A 19405-nucleotide genomic window follows, 5' to 3' on the forward strand; every position below is an offset into this window, starting at 1 on the left:
CATCATCCGATTATGTGAGATCGTCATTGGGACATCAAAACTTTAGGTGTAGGGTAACAAGCCAAAAGGCGGTTTCTGTGTGTTCTATGCTAGATCTGTGTACCGACGTAGTCTGATGAACCACACGTCGCCTGCCCCTGCGTTAGGGGTGGCAAGAGCTCCAAGACTACAGATCCCAGCAATCCTCGCGCAGCGCATCTCTCGCCAAAGCTTCCACCGACCTCCGAGCAAGCCGTGTCCATGTCGGCGATGACATGTGAGAATGCAATCACCAGGTCGAGCAGTGGGATACAGCCCGCTTAGTCAGTCGCTGGGCGAATCAATCCACCCGGCCTTATCGCGCGAACATTGAAGATCACCTCACGCCATCGCATAAACCACACCCACGGGACGATGAGAAGAGTCAAAACCATCGAAATTTGTAACTCATGCTCGCATCTTTCCTTGGCTCGTCGTCTTAGTTGGACGACTAGCAGCCATGAGCCTGCTGGCGCCTGTTTCCAACTCGGAAACTACTTCCATCCCGCGTCGCCAATCGATTAGAGCACCTGGAGATGCGATTGCGTCATTGCGTCACTCTGAGATGGCCTGTTTGTAGGACTGGATGGGTGAATATAAGAGCCTGAAAACGCGCTTCGCCCTGCCGTTCGACCACCCTAGCATATCCTACATCCTTGACACCAATTCTTTGTCATCTCAACGAGACAACATTTGTTTTCACAATCATCGCGAAAGCTAAACCATCAGAATGACTACTACCCCAATCCACTCAACTGGCCGCGGAGGTATGCCCTGCATGATACTTCAATATGCAAGAACAGGAAAAGCTGATCGCTGACGCAGGCGCCGGCAACATTGGCCCCGATACCAACGTCTACACTGATGGAGGCATGGTTCGCGAGGGCGTTCAAGGCGACTCTCTCGATGGAGATTTCTCCACCGGCCGTGGGGGAGCTGGCAACATCGGAAAGTCGCCTCGCGTTGGGCCGCAGTCTGACGAAGGTCGTCGCTCAGTAGACATGGTACCTGAAATCAACCAGCGCAACCCGCAAGACGAGTTTCACACCGGCGTACGTCATGTTATATGAGTAATAGCAGCCTCAACTGACATAATTGTAGCGAGGTGGAGCCGGAAACGTATACAAAGAAAAGCATGGCGGCCACAGCCAGTCACCCGACCGCAAGGGATTGGGCGACAAGGTCAAGGAAGTACTTCATTTGGACAAGAAGAAGGAACATGAGCCATCTCCTTTGGCACAGAACACGACGACGAACTAGATATGATACCCAAGTCAAGCGACTTTCCTGGAGGACTGGTAGTGGTATGAGCGTTGGACATCGATGATACCTCAGGCTATAATCTCGACTATGAGACAGCCTTGTTTTCTCTTTGGTAATTAATAGACACAGACACTCTCTCAACCATGTCTTTAAGTTTTGTATGACCTACCTGGATTGATGTCTGCATCGTGCCTGACTATGATGGTGGGATGAACACTAGCGCGGACCACGTGGGGTAGTCGCGATCGCAAGTCGCGTCATTGGGCTCCAGAAAATCCACCAAACTTCACCCTTCCACAACACCTTTGCGCAGCATCACAATGAGTTCCAGCGAACATGATGCCGAGGCCCTCGTGCACTCCGATGACCCAGGTCACCCCGCGAACCACATCTGCACGCTCTGCGCAAAGTTTTATAGCTTGGGCTGGGTACGATGATCTCCAGGCGTCAAGGGGACGCGAATGAAGACACGGTCGAGTGATGGCTAACACGGAGATTCCGCCAGGTGACAGGCACTGGCGGAGGAACGAGCATACGCCATGAAGACAAGATATACATTGCGCCTAGCGGCGTACAGAAAGAGCTCATGAAGCCTACCGATATGTTTGTTATGGACTTCAACAGCAAAGAGTACTTGAGGAGACCACAGGTATATCGCGCGATGTTAGACCATGGGAAGATGGCTAAGAAGCATTTAGGTCCTTAAACCCTCAGCGTGCACGCCTCTCTTCCTCGCAGCCTTCGAACGCGGCGCCGGCTGCTGCATCCACACACACTCGCAATGGGCCGTCCTCGTAACCCTCCTCGTCGAGCGCGATTTCGGAAAAGACGCGTGCTTTGAGATCGAAGAGATTGAACAGATCAAGGGCATACCGAAGGGAAGAGGGAAGCAGGGTAACCTAGGCTACTATGACCGTCTGCGTATACCCATCATCGAAAACACCGCGCACGAAGAGGATTTGAGGGAGAGCTTGGAGGAGGCGATGGAGAAATACCCCGATTCGTACGCGATTCTTGTCAAGAGACACGGCATTTACGTGTGGGGCGATAACGTACACAAGGCGAAGACGCAGTGCGAAAGTATTGATTATATTCTGCAGTTGGCAGTGGAGATGAAGAAGCTAGGTCTCCCTTGGACAAAGTGAAGACACAGCAAAATTCAGGCGTAATGCGTTGCGTACACGAGTGGGGTAAACATGAGCAGCCAAGAGTAGAGTGTGTGTACTGGAGGGAGAGTTTTTTGACCTAGTCTTGAGCCGCCATATCCTCCCCAATCGTTTCGCTCTCGATTTTCTTCATCACGCAAGCGTTTACAGTGATCTCTTTGTTGTTTTCGCATGAAGCCATCAAGTCCTGTCCCTACAATCTGTACCGAGTCGCCCCTACTCACGGAACGCAACTTCGACTCCCTCTCTATGAAACGGCGGCCACGAAACTCGAGTATCAAAACTGCATTTCCCCTGAATCCCATTCGCATGACAAGAACACGCAATCACGATTTTATGTAAATTGGGAAATGTTGACAGTAGACCAGGGATTACCAGTCGTATGATCCATCGCAGATCCTGTTCCATAGGATCGTGGTAGTTTAGAAACTCTTCCTTAAGATTGTTGGAGTATTGATAGGAGGCTTGAGACCTGTCAGCCTCCATGAGTTCTTTTTGAAACGTCAGAAGAGCGCCAATGGTCCTCACGGAAATGGATCGTATCATCGCGAAGTGGGCATTTCGGATTCGATCTCGAAAACGCTTGAAGGCTTTGTAATCGTGGAAAGCAAAAGTATTTTCGCGGTAGAAGACCAGAGCAGCCTCCGAGTAGATTTGTCGGCAGGTACGAGGGAGGCTAAGCTGCCCTAGATTGCTTTTGAAGAGACCCGTTGATGTAGAGCCGTATTTGCGATATCTCAATCGTTTGAGGTTGGGATACACGGTTATACCGCCAAGTGCGTAGTGCCATATCTTTGTGCGGAGTTCGGCTGGTAGTCGCAGGAGAGGAGAGTTCACACTGTTGTCTTGGGCACTGGATACTGTTAGAGAGACATGAGGATCGTTAAGGTCTTTACTTACATCGTCACAAGATGGTCGGACGTTTGTGAAAGATCCAACAAGCCATCCTCTTTTGGCTCTTCGACAGGCATCTTCTTACTTGAGGCGCTTGCTTGATCACAATTCTTGTGGGTTTGAGAAACCATGGGTAGTCTTGCGCCTGTGGTACTTATCGTTCGATTGGAGTTACTTTAGTTGGGTTTGTGACCGAACGGTTCGGTGTATGTTCAGGGAATTGTGTCAGGTAGTGGAGAAAGTGAGGTAAGAAGGAGGTCAAACTTTTGAATAAGAGCTGAAGCGACTAGTGGTTTGAATGAGCTTAGACAGTACTAAGTGCGGCAACTATTCACTACGATGCATTGACACATGCTTCTGTGTCTATGGCTACCTCACTGCACGATGAATGACCCACCCTACTAGAGTACATCAGCTGACGTACTCAAGAAGCCCCCTTGATACTTCAGCTCGGCTCCTTTTGACTTGACTTGGGAATCACTATTCAGTGTCTCAACTTAGAACTGCCACCACTATGAACAAGCCCAAGCTCCCAGAAGAGGCTTCTCAGCCCGTCCCCGAAGCGCGCTACAACATGCGCAAGCGTCCTGCCAAACCGATCATGGAGTCTTCCAAGCGCGTCTATCGTACTCGCGGCGGTCTCGTCTCCTTGCGGAAAACACCAAAAGACCTCGTCCCCATGTGAGCCCTTATGAAGCAGAAGAGTTGCATACAACTAATAGTACCCAAAGCGTCAAGTCCAACACGCAACAGTCTCCCCTTCTCCGTCTTCCCGCCGAACTTCGAAACAAGATCTTCAGGTATGCTTTGGGAGGCGGCCGGTATATACACCGTTGGTAAGAGATATCACTGTACGATGTAAGACATTCACTGACTTCGTACACCCATGTTTAGGCACGGAAGTACCCGCGAATGGCGCCACCTCAACAGCGATAACGACGTCTTCCGGTCAACACCTGCCAACATCGCCCTACCGCGCGTCTGTCGTCAAATTTACTCCGAAACAGCTACTCTAGTATACTCCGAGAACTTGTTTTCCTTTAACAACGTCTTTGAACTCGATCGCTTTGTCGCTTCACGGAAACATGCTCAGCTCGAAGCCATGACAATGATTATGGTTGATATAAGTTGGGGCGCGTTTCAGAGTGGAAGCGAGGCTCTGAAGATGGTGCTTAGGAGCCTGGGTAGATGCAAGGGGTTGAAGAAACTGTATATGGGAGAGCTTAGGGGTCTATGGAGCACCAAGAAGGAGTTTGCTCGTGTGAAAGAAGCGGAAGCTGCAGTTGCAAAAGGCCAGGCAGGTGATATCGAGGTTATATTTGTGTCGCCATACGCATTGGAACCTCTGCGGTGGTCATAGCACTGGTTAGGGACACAGGTCAATCGCTTTGGTTGCGTTCGGTGAGGTGCGCTTGCTTCGCACATTTCAATAGACTATGGTGTCAGGTCATTTCATGCGATCGTACATTGCTTGTAAATGTCATAAGCCCGTGCACACCTAGTCCAGCTCCTTCATTTACCTATTAATCTGCCAGTCTTCTGCCTTCTACCTTCATCGAGAACACCTTACCATACCTTGATCGGCAATCAATACATCCAATAGACTCAACCAACCAAATCAAACCAACGGAGTTTTCATGGAGGATTCAGGAGAACTTCAGGACATAACCTGCCTGAGTACTTCGCATGCTGAGCGCATACGTCGGTGAGTTCAAGAGTTCGCACATCCGCTACAACTCACTTACAGTCTGACAGAACCCAAGAGAACCAGGCAAACTCCCCTCTCCTCCGTCTTCCACCTGAGCTTCGTAACATCATCTACGAGTATGTGCTACGTATGAATCATCCGATAGAGATGATAAGAACAGCGATGAGGGACCGAGCCGGCCCCAAGCGACATCTTCTCGCCCTCCTTGGAAGCTGCTCGCAGATAAACACAGAGGCCGCTATGCTGCCCTACACTCTCAACGTCTTTGCCATGACGGGTTTTAGTTCCAATGCATGGAAGCTACTCCATCATACCGGCCAGAAGCAACTACAGGCTATTAAGAGGATGCAACTTAGGACAGCTGTGGGGAGTATAGTCATGGGGCTAGAGGACGATATGGCCTCTTTAAGGGGCTTAGAAATGATTGAGATACGGGACAGCCATGGCCGGTGGAACGAGGATCTGATCCGACGGATAAATATGCGTTTGCCAGGCGTTGTTATTTCTAAGAGTGAGGCGTTTCCTTAGAAACCACTGAGAGGTCTTCTGGCGAAGAGACCCTCAGGCTCGAGCGCGAAAGACAGAGAAGAGGACCTCGGGAGGTAGGGGAAACTGCCTAGGGAAGTTAGACATCGAGTATTTGTGCTACCTACCTATGTAGGTACTCTTAATGCCTGAGTAACTAGGTAGGGCCGAGTAACGATGCAGTCAAGAGACACATAACTTGATATATGGCTTGTTGAATCGAATGAGATCGAATGAGATTCAAACAGACTTCTAAATATGCGATAGATATGAGGATGAACCTGCACGATATCGCGGCGCGAATGACATTCGCGACAGCCCCTGTTAGCTACGCATTGCGTCATCAATCCCGGCACGCGCTAACCAAAGTTAGCATTCCTGCGCGGATGTCGCCCATGCCTCGTACAATTACCTACGAAGCCAGAGAACATGCCTCACTGGCCGCAAATGCGTATCTTTCCCGAGCTACTATAATGCACGTGGTTCGAGAAGTATGAGTCAAAGTTTCATAGCTTCCAAGGTCTACAGAAGACCGGCTCGCAGTTACCACGCCTGCTACTGACTCACCATTCTTGCGCCTCTGTGTCTTCTCAACAGATTATGTTGGTTCAACTTGCAATCTACCCGGTGAGTCTTGTTGGTCATTTAATGGCCGGACGCAGTCCTGCAGGCGAGTCACCACTACTGCGTTCCTGGTTCTCCCAGCCAGCGCGAACCGCTAGTGAGTATGTCGAGTGTAACCATCCACGGAATTCCAAAAGAGAAAGAGTCATCTCCAACTATATGAGATTTCTTAAACCCTATCACTGCAACCATCACTCATTCCTTGTATACTATCTGCATCTTCAGATATGTCGACAAGCAACTCTACCCACCGGAGTAAAACTCCATCGATGGCTACAGCCCAGTCGGCGAACACCTACTCGACGCAGTTGCGATCCCCGTTATACCGCCTACCTCGAGAACTTCGCGATGAAATCTACGAATGCTATGCAAGCGGTAGGCGATCATACGAGTACAATAAAGACACGCATAAGTTGCGCTATCGGGATGCATCTGCGCGTACGGAAAACCTTGGCTTGCTAGCGACTTGTAAGATTGCGGCAAGAGAGATGGGACAAATCGCTTTTCAAAAAGCCGAGTTTAGCACACGGCGCTCTGCGTATGATGGATCAAAATTCGAAGAGTTGCATTCCAAGGCCGCTCGCTTCCACTACTGTAAGTACGGTACCGTGCTATCATCAGCCCAGAATCTCACTAATGACGCCGCGCTCCAGTGACCAGGCTGGTTCAAACTCAGAGGCAACGAATGCTCGTCTGTGTCGCCGAGTTACTACACCCTTCAGACTTCGACGATATTGACGCGCGTCATCCATACATGGGCACATTTTTTGGCAACATCCTACAAGAAGCGGTCGCTCGGCAATCCGACAAATTGAGACTCGAGATGCCTGTCATCTTGGAGAACGATACAGTCAGTGAAACATTTGTCAACGCCTTGCGATTTGCATTGGTTCTTGCAGATAGACGCGATCCCGACAAGTCCGCGCGGCTCACGGACAAAGTCTTCGGTCCCGGAATATGTTATATCGAGCGCAATCTGGAACGCTGCAACCTGCTCATCCAAGGATGTCACAGTGAGATACTTTCCTGGACGCCTGACCCATGGTGGGTACCCCACGACAAAGATTTACTTCAGATGGAAGCGATGCTCTACTTGACCAGGGATCATCAACCACCTTATCACATGGACTGTGATGTGGACTACTATTGCAAGGAGAACACTAAATACTACTTCTCTGCTGCAGCTGTAGCAATCGACTACTGTAAGTGAAGCTTTCTCATGTCTCGTTCCCGTCATCGTAGATGGATCGACATACACGCAATACCCGTATCTCACGTTGTGTTCCTTGTTTGCTGACCTTATCTCCAGTACAAAGCCTCCCGCCAAAGCAGTGGCTGAATCTACGCAAGATCGTCTTGAAGGAAGATCGCGTATCTCTAAATCGTGCTGCATGTCATTCACGAGGGTTGATACCATTCTGTCGTAGCTCCCCCACCTTACGCATATCACAACATATCGGACTTTTTGATAGTCTGCTTCCAAGAATGACGGAAAAGCCCCGTAGGCGGCCGTACATAACAGGCGGCCAATGCTTGACAGCGATCATTCCATGGATCGAGGAGACTATGTCGCTTCCCACCTACGGCATGCCTGCCGGTGCGTACCAACTCATCATAGATGGTAGCACGAACGAGGCCGCTCAAGCATTCGACACCATCAAGTATGCCGCAGCCTTGCAGGAAGCCATGCTCGAACAAGCCCGACAAAACGGAGTGCAGCCTACCTCATGGCTCCAGGAAAATGGAAGATACGATACCTTTCCGTTACCATGGCACCTACCGGCAGGCTTGCCGGAAACTGTCCGCAAGATGGTGAATGGAACGTCAAACATACGATTCACAGGATCTGTAGGCGACTTGTGGGATGCGGATCTTATGTCTTTGAAGGTGAAAGACTGGAGTCAAAGGGATTGGCGGATAGAATGGGACGATGAGGTCTTGATTCGCAGCATAGAGACTTCAATGTATGCGGACATGTGGGCGTGGTATGGGTTTCAGTCATAGAATCCCCAGAAGAGCTTTGCATAGTGGAAGGATTTACGCAGTTCTATCTCCAGCTCCAGCAACAAGTAATGAGTCGGTGCTATCTAAAACATGCTTTTCTCTCATCTTAGAGCACACTTTCTTAGTGGTTGTGACCCCTCCGTTGCTCTTACCACTAGTAGCCAACTCATCGATTATCTACAACTTCGCCACCTCCCTCCCCTCCAACAACCCCTCAATAGTCTCCCTCCACACCTCCGCCGCCTCAGCACTAATAGCATTAAGATCATAGCTAACCCCAAACCCCACAATACCCTCCGCACTAGTAGAGCTACCCACCAAAAACTCATCCTCCCTCGCTCTAACCCCAATCTTCACATCGCGGAAGTCCGCCGCAAAGTCCCTCTCCCCCAAATTCTGAACGTCGTACGTCCCGCGCTTGAAGAACGCAGCTAGAGGTCCGATGGAAGAAACGCCGCATGTAGCACCAAAACCGGCTGTGCTGGGTGCTAACGAGCCTTGTGGATTTTGGAAAGAAGGTGAGCGACGCGACGGTGGGAGTTTCGCTTCGACGCGTTCGATTTGCGCGACGTAGCCTGTTGCGAGGAGACGGCCTGGTGAGCCTTTATCTAGTATACCTGCTGTACCTGTCTTTCCTTTTCCTTTGAGGCGCTTTTGGTAGACTCGTAACTCGCGGTTCGCATGCTTCGCTACTAGCTTGAAGCGTCCTTCTACGGGTAGATCGGAGGATAGGAAGGGCATTACTATGCCTTCGCTAAAGGCGAGCATGCATGAGTCGGGCGGTGGTGGGTTCACGAAGAAGGCGCGGGGGTTTAGCGGGAAGGACGCTGTGAATGGAGGGTTGTTGGTGGATGGAGACCGTTTTTCGTGGATGGCCATCATTGCTAGGCCGGCGAGGGCGAAGCACCCGGCTCCTATACTGACATTTGCGGAGCGGCATAGGGATATCAGACGTGCTGAGGCGGCGGGCGAAAGGGATGCGGATACATGGCCACAGGACATTGGAGGGCGGGTCGAAGAGCTGTAGTCGAATATCTTGTTGAACTTGGGTTCCAGTGGTGCTGGATCTTCTAGTCTCTTCTCTCTCCGCAATGGATTCGTAAAGGTGGGTGGTAGTCCTCCTTTCTTCACGTGCCGCAACACTCTGATGAGCGCCCAGAACCAGCGCTGTCTCGCTTTGTTGCCTGCGATTGGTGGGTACAGATCTTCTTGGGCGGCTGGCAGGACTGCTTTGATTTTTTCTGGCATACGGAGAGACTCGATGTCTGCTAGGATATCCTGGGATGGTTGGTTAAAGATGCGAACGAAATGGCTGAACCAGCTGTACGCCGAGAGACCATCGGATATCTGGTGCGCAATCACAATGAGGAAGCGTAGCTCATATGTCCCGTCTGGGAGTTGTCGCAAAGGTAGGACATGGAACTTTGATAGACACTTCGTGGGTTCAATGATGCGAGTTACGTTGTAGGCGTGGTGGTACAGGTCTTTCTCATTGACTTCCTCGTACGCTTCTTCGATCCAAACAATGCTCTTCTCGACATCTTGAATGGCAGAATCTTGAGAACTGGGTACATCGACGGCAAAGGCTCTTCTTCCTGTTTCTTGATCATCGATCACTCGAGACAGGAGTAAAGGGTGCTGAAGGCGAAGAGAAGTCCAGGCAAGCGCTATCTTGCGCCTCAGCTCTGATTTCGAGAGCTTGTGTTGGACTGCTAATGTGAAAAGGGCAGTCATGTCTGTTGCACAGTCAGTCGCGTTTCAACCATGCTCGATATGACGAGTAGACTTGTCTTTGGACCATCAAGAAATGAGTATAAGATATTCTGAAGATCCTACATACCTGCCCGGCCACCGTAATACGCGCCATCGGAGTCAAAAGAAGTCTCCACTAGCCCGAGAGGACGCTTGAACAGCTGGGTGCCATCTGCATTTTCTGACAGCTTCCACTCGGCATAGTTTGATGCGTATTTGTCCAACCAGTGGCTCTGCTCTTGCTTTTGTGGTGTCATGACACCTTTTTGGCGTGCAATTCCAGGAAGATGGAGATCATGCAAATTCTTTCGCCACTTCTTGGTGCGAGCAATTGGAAGCCCGAGCGTATGTCAATAATGAAGAGAGTGTATCAAAAGGATAACATATGTACAGATTGAAAAGCGATAGAGTTAGAAGGCGGAGTCGGAATGACCGTTAGATTGTGAGATGAGCGGGTCGGCCAGGTCCGCTCGAGTCATGGACGTTAGTCGCTAAGATGCCGTCATTGCCACGACGATCAGTTGATGGGACCTCACACTCTGATCGCATACGCTGTTGTACGTTGACATGCTGCAACACATTAATACTGTTCATTCTCGAGGGAGCATGCAGTATAATAAACCTGAAAATGATGAAGCTCCTTTCTATGGCGCCGTGTATGTTCCTTCACGGACTGGGTATCGCCAACGCAACAATTTGATCAACCACCCCATCCCACCACACTCTTCTAGACTACATCCTCCATCTCGTCCTCGCCCTCTGAGTCGCCATCACCCGGACCCTCTGGCGCAGCTGCCTCTGCTTGCTTACTAGTATCGCGTTGGTTGTCGAAGACGGCCTGCCGCTTCCAGTTGCTCGCAAAGGGCCCAGACTTGACAAGCAGCGCAATGTCGCCAAGCACCTCCTTGAGATACTGCTCTGGTTGTTTTGTGCGCTGTTTGATAGCCTTCATCGGCCAGTACTGGTATTCGTCGAACAGCTGGTGCAGTACGTCGATGAGGTCGGAACGAGCCATACGAGCCGCCTTGTTCTGCTGTGACTTGGCCTTGGTCGTGGGCTTGATGAAGTTCTTGAAGCGGTTGTTGAGGGTGATGGAGTTGTTGACGTCAGAGACTTCGGTGTCTTTCGTGATGATGGTGGTGGTGTAGGAGCCTTGAATGGCTTGTTTGATGCGCGCGGCGCTGAAGTCCTTGAACTCTTTGGTTTCGAGAGGATTCGCGTTATACTGCCGTGTCGCATGGCCGACGAGGGCAGTCTGTTTGGGGATCGCCTTCTTGTACTTGCTCCGTTTTTGGACGCGCGCATTCGGATCTTGTACACCACCACCATAGCCTCCGTGGCCTCTCCCATAGCCGAAGCCTTGTCCCTTGAACCCTGGCAGATCCTTCTCTGTAAAGATGTATGTGTTGCCCAGTTGCGCTTCGGAAGCGGCTGCAGGATCGAGCTGGAAGGCGGAGGGTAAGTTGGACTTTGCGCGCCAACGATCGTCGAGGAAGACGCGCATAGGCTTGTCCTTGTCGATGCCGCTCGTCGTCGCGAATGCGAGGACTTCGCCGATCTGTATCTGATCGTTGTCGTTGCCGTCGGCAACGTTTTCCCACTTGGACACTGCCTCGTAGAGCCAGTCTGGAATACGCGTGAGCCAGACATCCTGTTGAGGATTGTCCTTGTTGATGCTCATCTCGCCGGTGTCCTCGTAAAAGTCATCGTCCATGAAGCCTATGTCGCCTTCCGCCTTGATTCCAGCTTCTGTCTTGATGCCGTTCATGGTAGCGAGTGTGTGTGTTGTTGCCTGGGGTGAGTTGGTAGAGATGATGAAAGATCGACTGACTGGGGCGCGCTCTTCCCCGACGCGCTTCCGCACTAGCGTGCCAAGCTCTTATCGATAATGCAGCTCTGGAGAGGTCGCGCTTGCCCCACGTCTGCTGCCTATCAACAACCAACAGGCACGACTGAATCTCGTTTGTAGCTACAGAGTGATCCTCTTGTCATCACCATTAATTCTCTCATACCTTCTCAGGTCGAGCTCTAAACGTCTTCTCAACCAATCCAGCTCGTTCAAAACCCCCACAATGGCTTCACAAGCTGTCACCTCGGCTTTACAGCAGATTGAGGCGGCACCGGCCAGCGAAAAGCCCTCTCAGTACACTGCTCTCCTCCAGCAGATCATAGAATCATCCACCAATGTCGCCGCCGATCTGAACGCATACGCACAAACCCTCCTCGATGACTCGCTCGGCATAGTCGTCCTACGACCGCTCCTCGCTGCTTTCGTAGATGCGTTCCGGACTGTCAAGGACGCAGACGCCAGGATTGAAGTTGGAGAGAAGGTCATCACACTATTACAGTCCAAGGGCGCGGGCCAGTATGAGGAGCAGGACACTCAGATCAAGCATGCTCTGGCGGATGCGTTCGAGCAGAACGAGGACTTCAGACGGTCAGCGCAGACGCTCGCAACCATAAACCTCGAGTCAACACAAAAGTCTGTCTCCGCGGATGACAAGGCGCAGGTCTGGATCCGGATAGTGCGGTGTTACCTGGAGGAAGACGATCCAACGAGCGCCTTCACACATCTGAACAAGATCAAGAACATCATCTTCAACGTACAAGACAAAACCACCAAGGTTATGTTCCAATTGAGTCAAGCCCGCATTCTCGACTCGCAACGGTCCTTCCTTGATGCTGCCCAGGGATACTACACCTTGAGTAACGAGCCAGTTGTGGACTCTGAAGAGCGCGACAACTTTCTTGGGAAAGCAATCATCTGTGCAGTCCTCGCTCCTGCTGGTCCGCAACGAGGTAAGATGTTGGCCAAGCTGTACAAGGACGACCGAGCCAGTTCCGCCGACGACTACGCCATCCTCGAGAAGATCTTCCTGAACCGCCTCCTCACACCTGCCGAGATCAACGCCTTCTCCGCCAAGCTCGAACCTCACCATCTCGCCCGGGCCGCTGATGGCTTGACTGTGCTCGACAAGGCTATCCTGGAACACAACTTGCTCGGCGCATCGAAGCTCTACAACAACATCGGATTTGATCAGCTGGGTGAACTACTGGGCATCGACGCTGAGAAGGCCGAGGACTACGCGGCAAAGATGTTAGAGCAAGGTCGACTTGCCGGTTACATCGACCAGATCGACCGATACGTCTTCTTCGAGGGCGAGGCCAGTGGTGAGCGTAAGACAGGGCACGCAGAGCGCGTTGTCGGCAAAGAGCTACGGAAGTGGGATGCCAACGTCACAGGCCTTGCAGAGGAGGTGGAGAAGGTCACGTCGATGATCCAGAACCAGTATCCCGACTTCTATGCAGCGCAGGTGGTGCACTAGTGTCGGATCGATGTTACCAGCAGCGATGATGAGTAGGCAAAGCATAAACGGCGTCCGGGATTGCATATACCCAATGTACACTTAGACATGAATACGAGCATGATATCGTACTCCCATTCCTGAGGTATCGCATTCACGTAACAGCCCCGAGGCTGACATGCTCGTGTTATCTGTACATATGATACATTCAAGACGCATCCCGCCTCTCGACGCCACCACTATTGTACACTCTCCTTACCCTCTTGCCCCAACACAGCCTCATACTCTTCCAGACTCTTAACTTCCAAATCACTAATCTTCAAGACTGTGAAGTACTGTTTGCTCATGACATGCTTGACATGTCTCCGTCTCCTCTTAGTCTTCTCCTCTACCCTCAACGGCTCAGTCTCTACACCCACAACCCGCGCTCTGCATGTGAATAACCGCTCGTCCAGATAAAACACCTTCTTCCCACGATCTGCGTTTCCCTTGACAGGCTCCGGGGCTTTTAACGTGTAGTCGCGCGATCCAATGTGTGTAGCGCGGTTCAGACGCAGAACATCGCCTGGTCGTACATGTGGCATTTGGAAAGGGAGGCGAAGCGTGTCTCCGCGAGTGAGAAGGTATGGGCGGCCATGTAGATGTGCGGTTATGTAATGTGCGGGCTGCGATTGTAGGAGGGGAAGGAGCTTGCGGATGGAGGGTGTGAGGGTTTGCGAGAGGATGTCTGAGCGGGCGTTTGGTGAGGCTTTGATGTCGTTTGTGGAAGCGGGGGCTGGGGCGTCTTTAGGGAGAGGCTGTGGTGTTTGAGCGCGCTCTTTGGCTTCGTCTGATATGCGGTGGCCGGATTGGATGAGCGGCTCGGGCGTATTCGATGTGTCGAGATTGTGCGATACGGTTGTTATGCCTGCGCGGCGGATCGTCGGTTGGATGATCGCTCTCGATTCGAAGAGCGCATGGCGTGCGGAGCGGGCGAATAGAGCCATTACTGGGGTTTGTGGGATGCAATGGCTGGGGCGGCTGCTGAGATCAGTATCTTTGGTGTTGCGGGAGTCCGATGTTGAAGAATCCCGCATCGCGCTAGTGGGGGCTAGTGCCGAACTTTTTGGAGGCAAGGCGGCTGGTGGAAGAGACTCCACTCCACTACCACCACCCTTACAGCATACACAGAGGTAGTCGCCGCCATGCCTCAGAACGAGTACATCGAGCGCTTTACGAAGCAGTATGTCTACACCGATCCTGCATCTCGCACCTCGCATCTCGCACCTCGCACCTCGCATCGCCTTCCTCAGCACCAATCCTGCGTCGCGATTTGCGCTTTGCGCTTCATATCTCAAGAGCAGAACACATAACTAACTCTCTCACACCAGGCACGGAAAGCGCTTCGATCATGACGAACGTCAACGGAAAAAGATTGCCCGTGAAGGGCACAATGCCTCGAAGAAGGCGCAAAACTTCCGTGGACTGAGGGCCAAGCTGTACGCTGAGAAGCGTCGCAAGGAGAAGATCCAGATGAAGCAGAAGATCCGCGCACACGAAGAGAGGAGTAAGTGGCATGTACAAACTGGTATGAAGCATACGCTAATCCGATCTCTTAGACGTCAAATCCAACGAAGCACCCGAGCCAGCCACCGACGCCCTCCCCGCCTATCTCCTAGACCGTAGCAACGAGAAGAACGCCAAAGCCCTATCCTCAGCCATTAAGCAGAAGCGTAACGAGAAGGCCGCTCGGTTCTCCGTCCCCCTACCTAAAGTCAAGGGTATCTCCGAGGAAGAGATGTTCTCAGTCGTTAAGACCGGAAAGAAGACTAAGAAGAAGAGCTGGAAGCGTATGATCACCAAACCCACATTCGTCGGACCAGGTTTCACCCGTCGCCCCGTCAAATACGAGCGCTTCATTAGGCCTATGGGTCTGCGTTACAAGAAGGCCAACGTGACGCATCCTGAGCTGAACGTCACGGTTCAATTGCCGATTATTTCAGTAAAGAAGAATCCCCAACAGGTAAGTTCTGGCTGTACGAAGTGCATGTGAGACATATACTGACTTCGTTAGCCCATGTACACCCAACTCGGCGTTCTAACCAAGGGAACTATTATCGAAGTCAACGTATCTGAACTTGGTTTGGTGACTGCTGGAGGAAAAGTAGTTTGGGGTCGTTATGCGCAAATTACCAGTAAGTTCTGACTGTACGAAGTGCATGTGAGACATAGCTGACTTCTTACCTCTAAGATAACCCCGAAAATGACGGTTGCCTGAACGCTGTTCTGCTCGTCTAAGCTTGTCGTATAACAGGGACGAAACGCGAACAATGCATTTGATGGCGTTATGTGGGTCAGCAAAATCGAATTCTTAGGCGTTGCGGCGAGTCACAAGTACGAGGATGGGAATTGGATTTGCTAGGCAGGGAAAGAAGATTACCTAGGTATAGGCCGATGATGCAACTGCGTATGGATATTTTAGGATTTTAGCTAGCAAAAAAAGAATAATGATACCACATTGATCAAGCAAGCAGTCGTGCATCCGAACTCACAAGTCCGTCGTTAGGTCCTCGTAGGGGAAGTTAAACTGCACAGCTAGCTAACACAAGTCGCTAAGATTATTATTAGCTCTCTTTACTAAAAACTAGTATACTACTTAAAATAACTATTAGTTATATTACTACTACTACTTAGCTAAAATAAAGTATAAATAGCTAAAAATTTTACTTATAAATTTTTACTTATATAAACTACTATAAATATAGTAGCTATAGTATATTAAAATTAGCTTTTTTATATAAACTTAAACTAACTTAAGTAAAACTTACTTTATAATAGCTATATAATAGTATAAATTATATAAAATAAAGCTAAGCTTTAATATATTTACTATAATTAGTACTTTAAGTCTAATTTAGTTATCTTTATAGTAAAATAATATTAAAAGATATTAAAAAATATTAAAAGACTTTAAGCTAGTCTTTTTTAGAACTACTAAATAATTTTAATATTAATTTAGTATATATTACTATAGTAATATAGTTATTTTTATTTTAGCTTTATAATAAAGCTAAAGACTTATAAACTAACTCTATACTTACTTATATAACTTTCTTTATACTATAACTAAAAATAATATAATATATAGTAATAAATATACTACTAGCTAATAGAACTAGCTATATTTACTCTCTATTAACTATAATATAATACTATATTAACTATTTAGTAGCTAGTAAAAATAACTACTTATTTAAAAGTAATTCTAAATAACTATTATAGCTTCTATTTATTTAAGTATAGTAATACTTAAAAGACTTTCTATAAATATCTTCTCTTTTCTACTTAATAGTCTATTAAGCTAACTAAAAATTCTACTTAAAGCTCTAATTTATAAGATAATAGTATTATAAATAAGTTTAAAAAAATATAGTTTTATAGTTAGTACTAGTTTATATATAAAAGTATAAATATAAATAGTATAAGTTTTAAGTATATTTATAGTAATATAATTAAGCTAATTTATATTAAATATTTACTTAAGTTTATAAAAAAATATATATATATTAGTAATAAAAAGTTTCTTAATAGTAAGGTTAGTAGGTAATATAATAGATAGTCTTACTTTAGGTAAATACGTTTATAAGACTATAATAATAATAAAATTAATAATAAAATCTTTAATAAATATAGTAGATAATATAGTATTTTTAAAGTAGCTTTTTAGGTATTTTAGACTACTTCTTAAAGTACTTAAAATATTAAGTATTATATTCTAAATAACTTTCTATAAAATAGTTATAAAAATAGCTTTTAAAATAGCTACTTTAATAGCTTTCTTTTTAGTAAACTTAAAGTAACTTATAAAAGCTTTAGTAATAGTAGTATAGTAATAAGAAAAGTAATTAATTAGTAAGAAAATAACTTATTTAAGCTTTAATTAAATAGTAAAGTAATATAACTAGTAATAAGATTAGTATCTAACTTATAATTAGTAAGAGAACTTATAATAAGTAAGAATATAGTTAAAAGCTTATTTAAGTGTTAGCTTTAAGCTACTTATATCTTTAGCTTAATTTAGTATATAAATATATAAATATAAAAGATAGAAAAAGTATACTTTTACTAGACTTTTAGTATATATATTCTAACTATAAAGCTTTAAAATATATTACTCTATTAGTAATAAGTATATATAATTAAATTATAATTTTCTTATAAAGTTCTTTTATAAAGTATTTAGTATTATAATTTTTTTATAAAGTATTTAGTATTAAAATAGCTATTTTATAGACTTAAAAAATTTAGAAGCTTTAACTATTTTAGAAGTAATAGTACTAAAGCTTTAAGCCTTAGCTTACTTAATACTATACTTTTAAAAGTAAATAAAAGATTTAGTTATATATTCTTTAAAGTACTAGTAATAGTTCTTACTTTTTTAAAATTAGTAGCTTTTTAAGCTATAAGTATTACTACTTAAGATTTAAATTTCTACTTAATAATATCTACTATAATAATATAGTTTACTAGTACTACTATATAAGCTAAAAACTTAATTTTAAGTAATTTAATAAAACTTAAATAAAAAGCTTTTATACTACTAACTTTACTTTTAATTACTTTATATAACTTATTTATATAAACTTAGTTATATACTATTTACTAGTACTATTATTTATACTAAAAAATACTTAAAAAATATTATAAGTATAAAAGTAAAATAAAAAAATAATTATATTTATTTTATTAGTAAACTAATAATTCTATAGCTTATAAACTAGTTCTAAAAAAGTAAGGTTTATTACTAGTATACTAAAAAATATATAACTAAAGGTTTTAGTACTTTAGAAGTAAATAAGCTAAGACTTAGAGCTTTAGCGCTACTACTTTTAAAGTAGTTAAAGCTTTTAAATCTTTTAGACTAGCTAAGAAGCTATTTTAATACTAAAGTACTTTATAAGAGAATTATAATATAATTATATATACTTATTAGCTTATAACTAATAAAGTAATATATTCTAAAGGTTTATAGTTAGAATACGTATACTAAAACTTTTCTTAGTAAAAGTATGCTTCTCTTATTCTATAAGTGTAATAGTCTTAGGCTTTACCTAAGTCTAGGCTAGAATAAAGAAAGTATAGGTAAGGTCTAGACTTACTATATAAATCTCTAGATTTTATACGTAGCTTTTTAAGTTTTAAGCTTTATAATATTTTATTAATACTTAGTATATTCTAACTTTAAGGCTAGTCTATAATATTTATAAAGCTTCTTTTTTACGCACTATATATAAGTTTAGAGATAGACTAGCTAGGCTTAAGAAATAAAAATAGCTAAAGACGTAACTTTATAAGTAATTCTAAACTAACTATAATAACTAACTTAAGACTATATAGAAGACTACGCTTTATTTTAAATACTCTAGATTTAAAATAAATATCTTACCTAATACCTTAAGACCTTAAGTACGTAGTTTAATACTACGCTTTTTTTTAGTAATACTCTATAAAAAAGAAATGCTACTTCTACTATAGAAGTACTTATTAGTAGTTTTAGCGCTAGTATAGACTCTTTATTTTCTTCTTCTTCTTTATCTATATACGTAGATAAGTGTAGGCCTCTTTAGATAAAGAAGCTGTTATAGATTAAACTAGTAACTTCTTTCTAATTAGGTCTAGCTCTAATTAAGTAAGAAATATTAAAACCTTTGCGTACACTTGCCTAGATAGACCTATATGTAGAATCTTACTTTTTACTTAACTTAACTCTTACACTATTCTACGTTGCCTATATATCTAAGATATAGATATCTACTTCTCTTACCTAGTCTTATAAAAGCGTAATATCTAGAAACATTATATAATATTGCGAACTATTATTAAATAAGCGCCTAGAGTCTTACTAATACTATCTAAATTAAGTAGTAAGTCTATAGCTAAGAGATAATTATAGTAATTATAATACTACTTATACACTATAGAATATATAAGTAGAGTAACTAATATATACTATTAGAAGCTCTTTATTAGAGTACTTAGCTACTAAGAAGATAAGTATTATAGAACTTTACGCTTTATTACTAAAAGTATTATAACGTAATAGAAAGAAGATTAGCTTACCTTAACTAGAGTAAGTAGTTAAGGTAAATCTATATATTATACGTTAA

General features: G+C 45.5%; 5 protein-coding genes across 5 annotated transcripts; 3 read left to right on the forward strand and 2 right to left on the reverse strand.

The window, feature by feature from the left end:
- Positions 1-1882: 1882 nt before the first annotated feature.
- Positions 1883-2426, forward strand: MDE1 (Methylthioribulose-1-phosphate dehydratase; the record flags this gene model as incomplete). The annotated part of the gene is made up of 2 exons (XM_049333196.1): positions 1883-1930; positions 1980-2426. The coding sequence occupies 2 exons, from the start codon at positions 1883-1885 to the stop codon at positions 2424-2426; spliced, it is 495 nt and encodes a 164-aa protein (XP_049187886.1).
- Positions 2427-10681: 8255 nt separating this feature from the next.
- J4E83_006283 (uncharacterized protein) lies at positions 10682-11722 on the reverse strand (the record flags this gene model as incomplete). The annotated part of the gene is made up of 1 exon (XM_049333197.1): positions 10682-11722. One exon carries the CDS (start codon positions 11720-11722, stop codon positions 10682-10684), a length of 1041 nt encoding a protein of 346 aa, XP_049187887.1.
- Positions 11723-12026: 304 nt separating this feature from the next.
- Positions 12027-13280, forward strand: J4E83_006284 (uncharacterized protein; the record flags this gene model as incomplete). The annotated part of the gene is made up of 1 exon (XM_049333198.1): positions 12027-13280. One exon carries the CDS (start codon positions 12027-12029, stop codon positions 13278-13280), a length of 1254 nt encoding a protein of 417 aa, XP_049187888.1.
- A 218-nt stretch (positions 13281-13498) lies between these two features.
- J4E83_006285 (uncharacterized protein) lies at positions 13499-14245 on the reverse strand (the record flags this gene model as incomplete). Its single annotated transcript, XM_049333199.1, has 1 exon — positions 13499-14245. The coding sequence occupies one exon, from the start codon at positions 14243-14245 to the stop codon at positions 13499-13501; it is 747 nt and encodes a 248-aa protein (XP_049187889.1).
- A 198-nt stretch (positions 14246-14443) lies between these two features.
- On the forward strand, positions 14444-15536 carry NSA2 (Ribosome biogenesis protein; the record flags this gene model as incomplete). The annotated part of the gene is made up of 5 exons (XM_049333200.1): positions 14444-14481; positions 14630-14805; positions 14858-15261; positions 15313-15433; positions 15490-15536. The coding sequence occupies 5 exons, from the start codon at positions 14444-14446 to the stop codon at positions 15534-15536; spliced, it is 786 nt and encodes a 261-aa protein (XP_049187890.1).
- Between the last annotated feature and the right edge of the window lie 3869 nt (positions 15537-19405).

The sequence above is a fragment of the Alternaria metachromatica genome, assembly GCF_023757995.1.
Source record: "Alternaria metachromatica strain BMP 0045 chromosome Unknown scaffold_13, whole genome shotgun sequence".
NCBI classification, from domain to species: Eukaryota; Fungi; Ascomycota; class Dothideomycetes; order Pleosporales; family Pleosporaceae; genus Alternaria; species Alternaria metachromatica.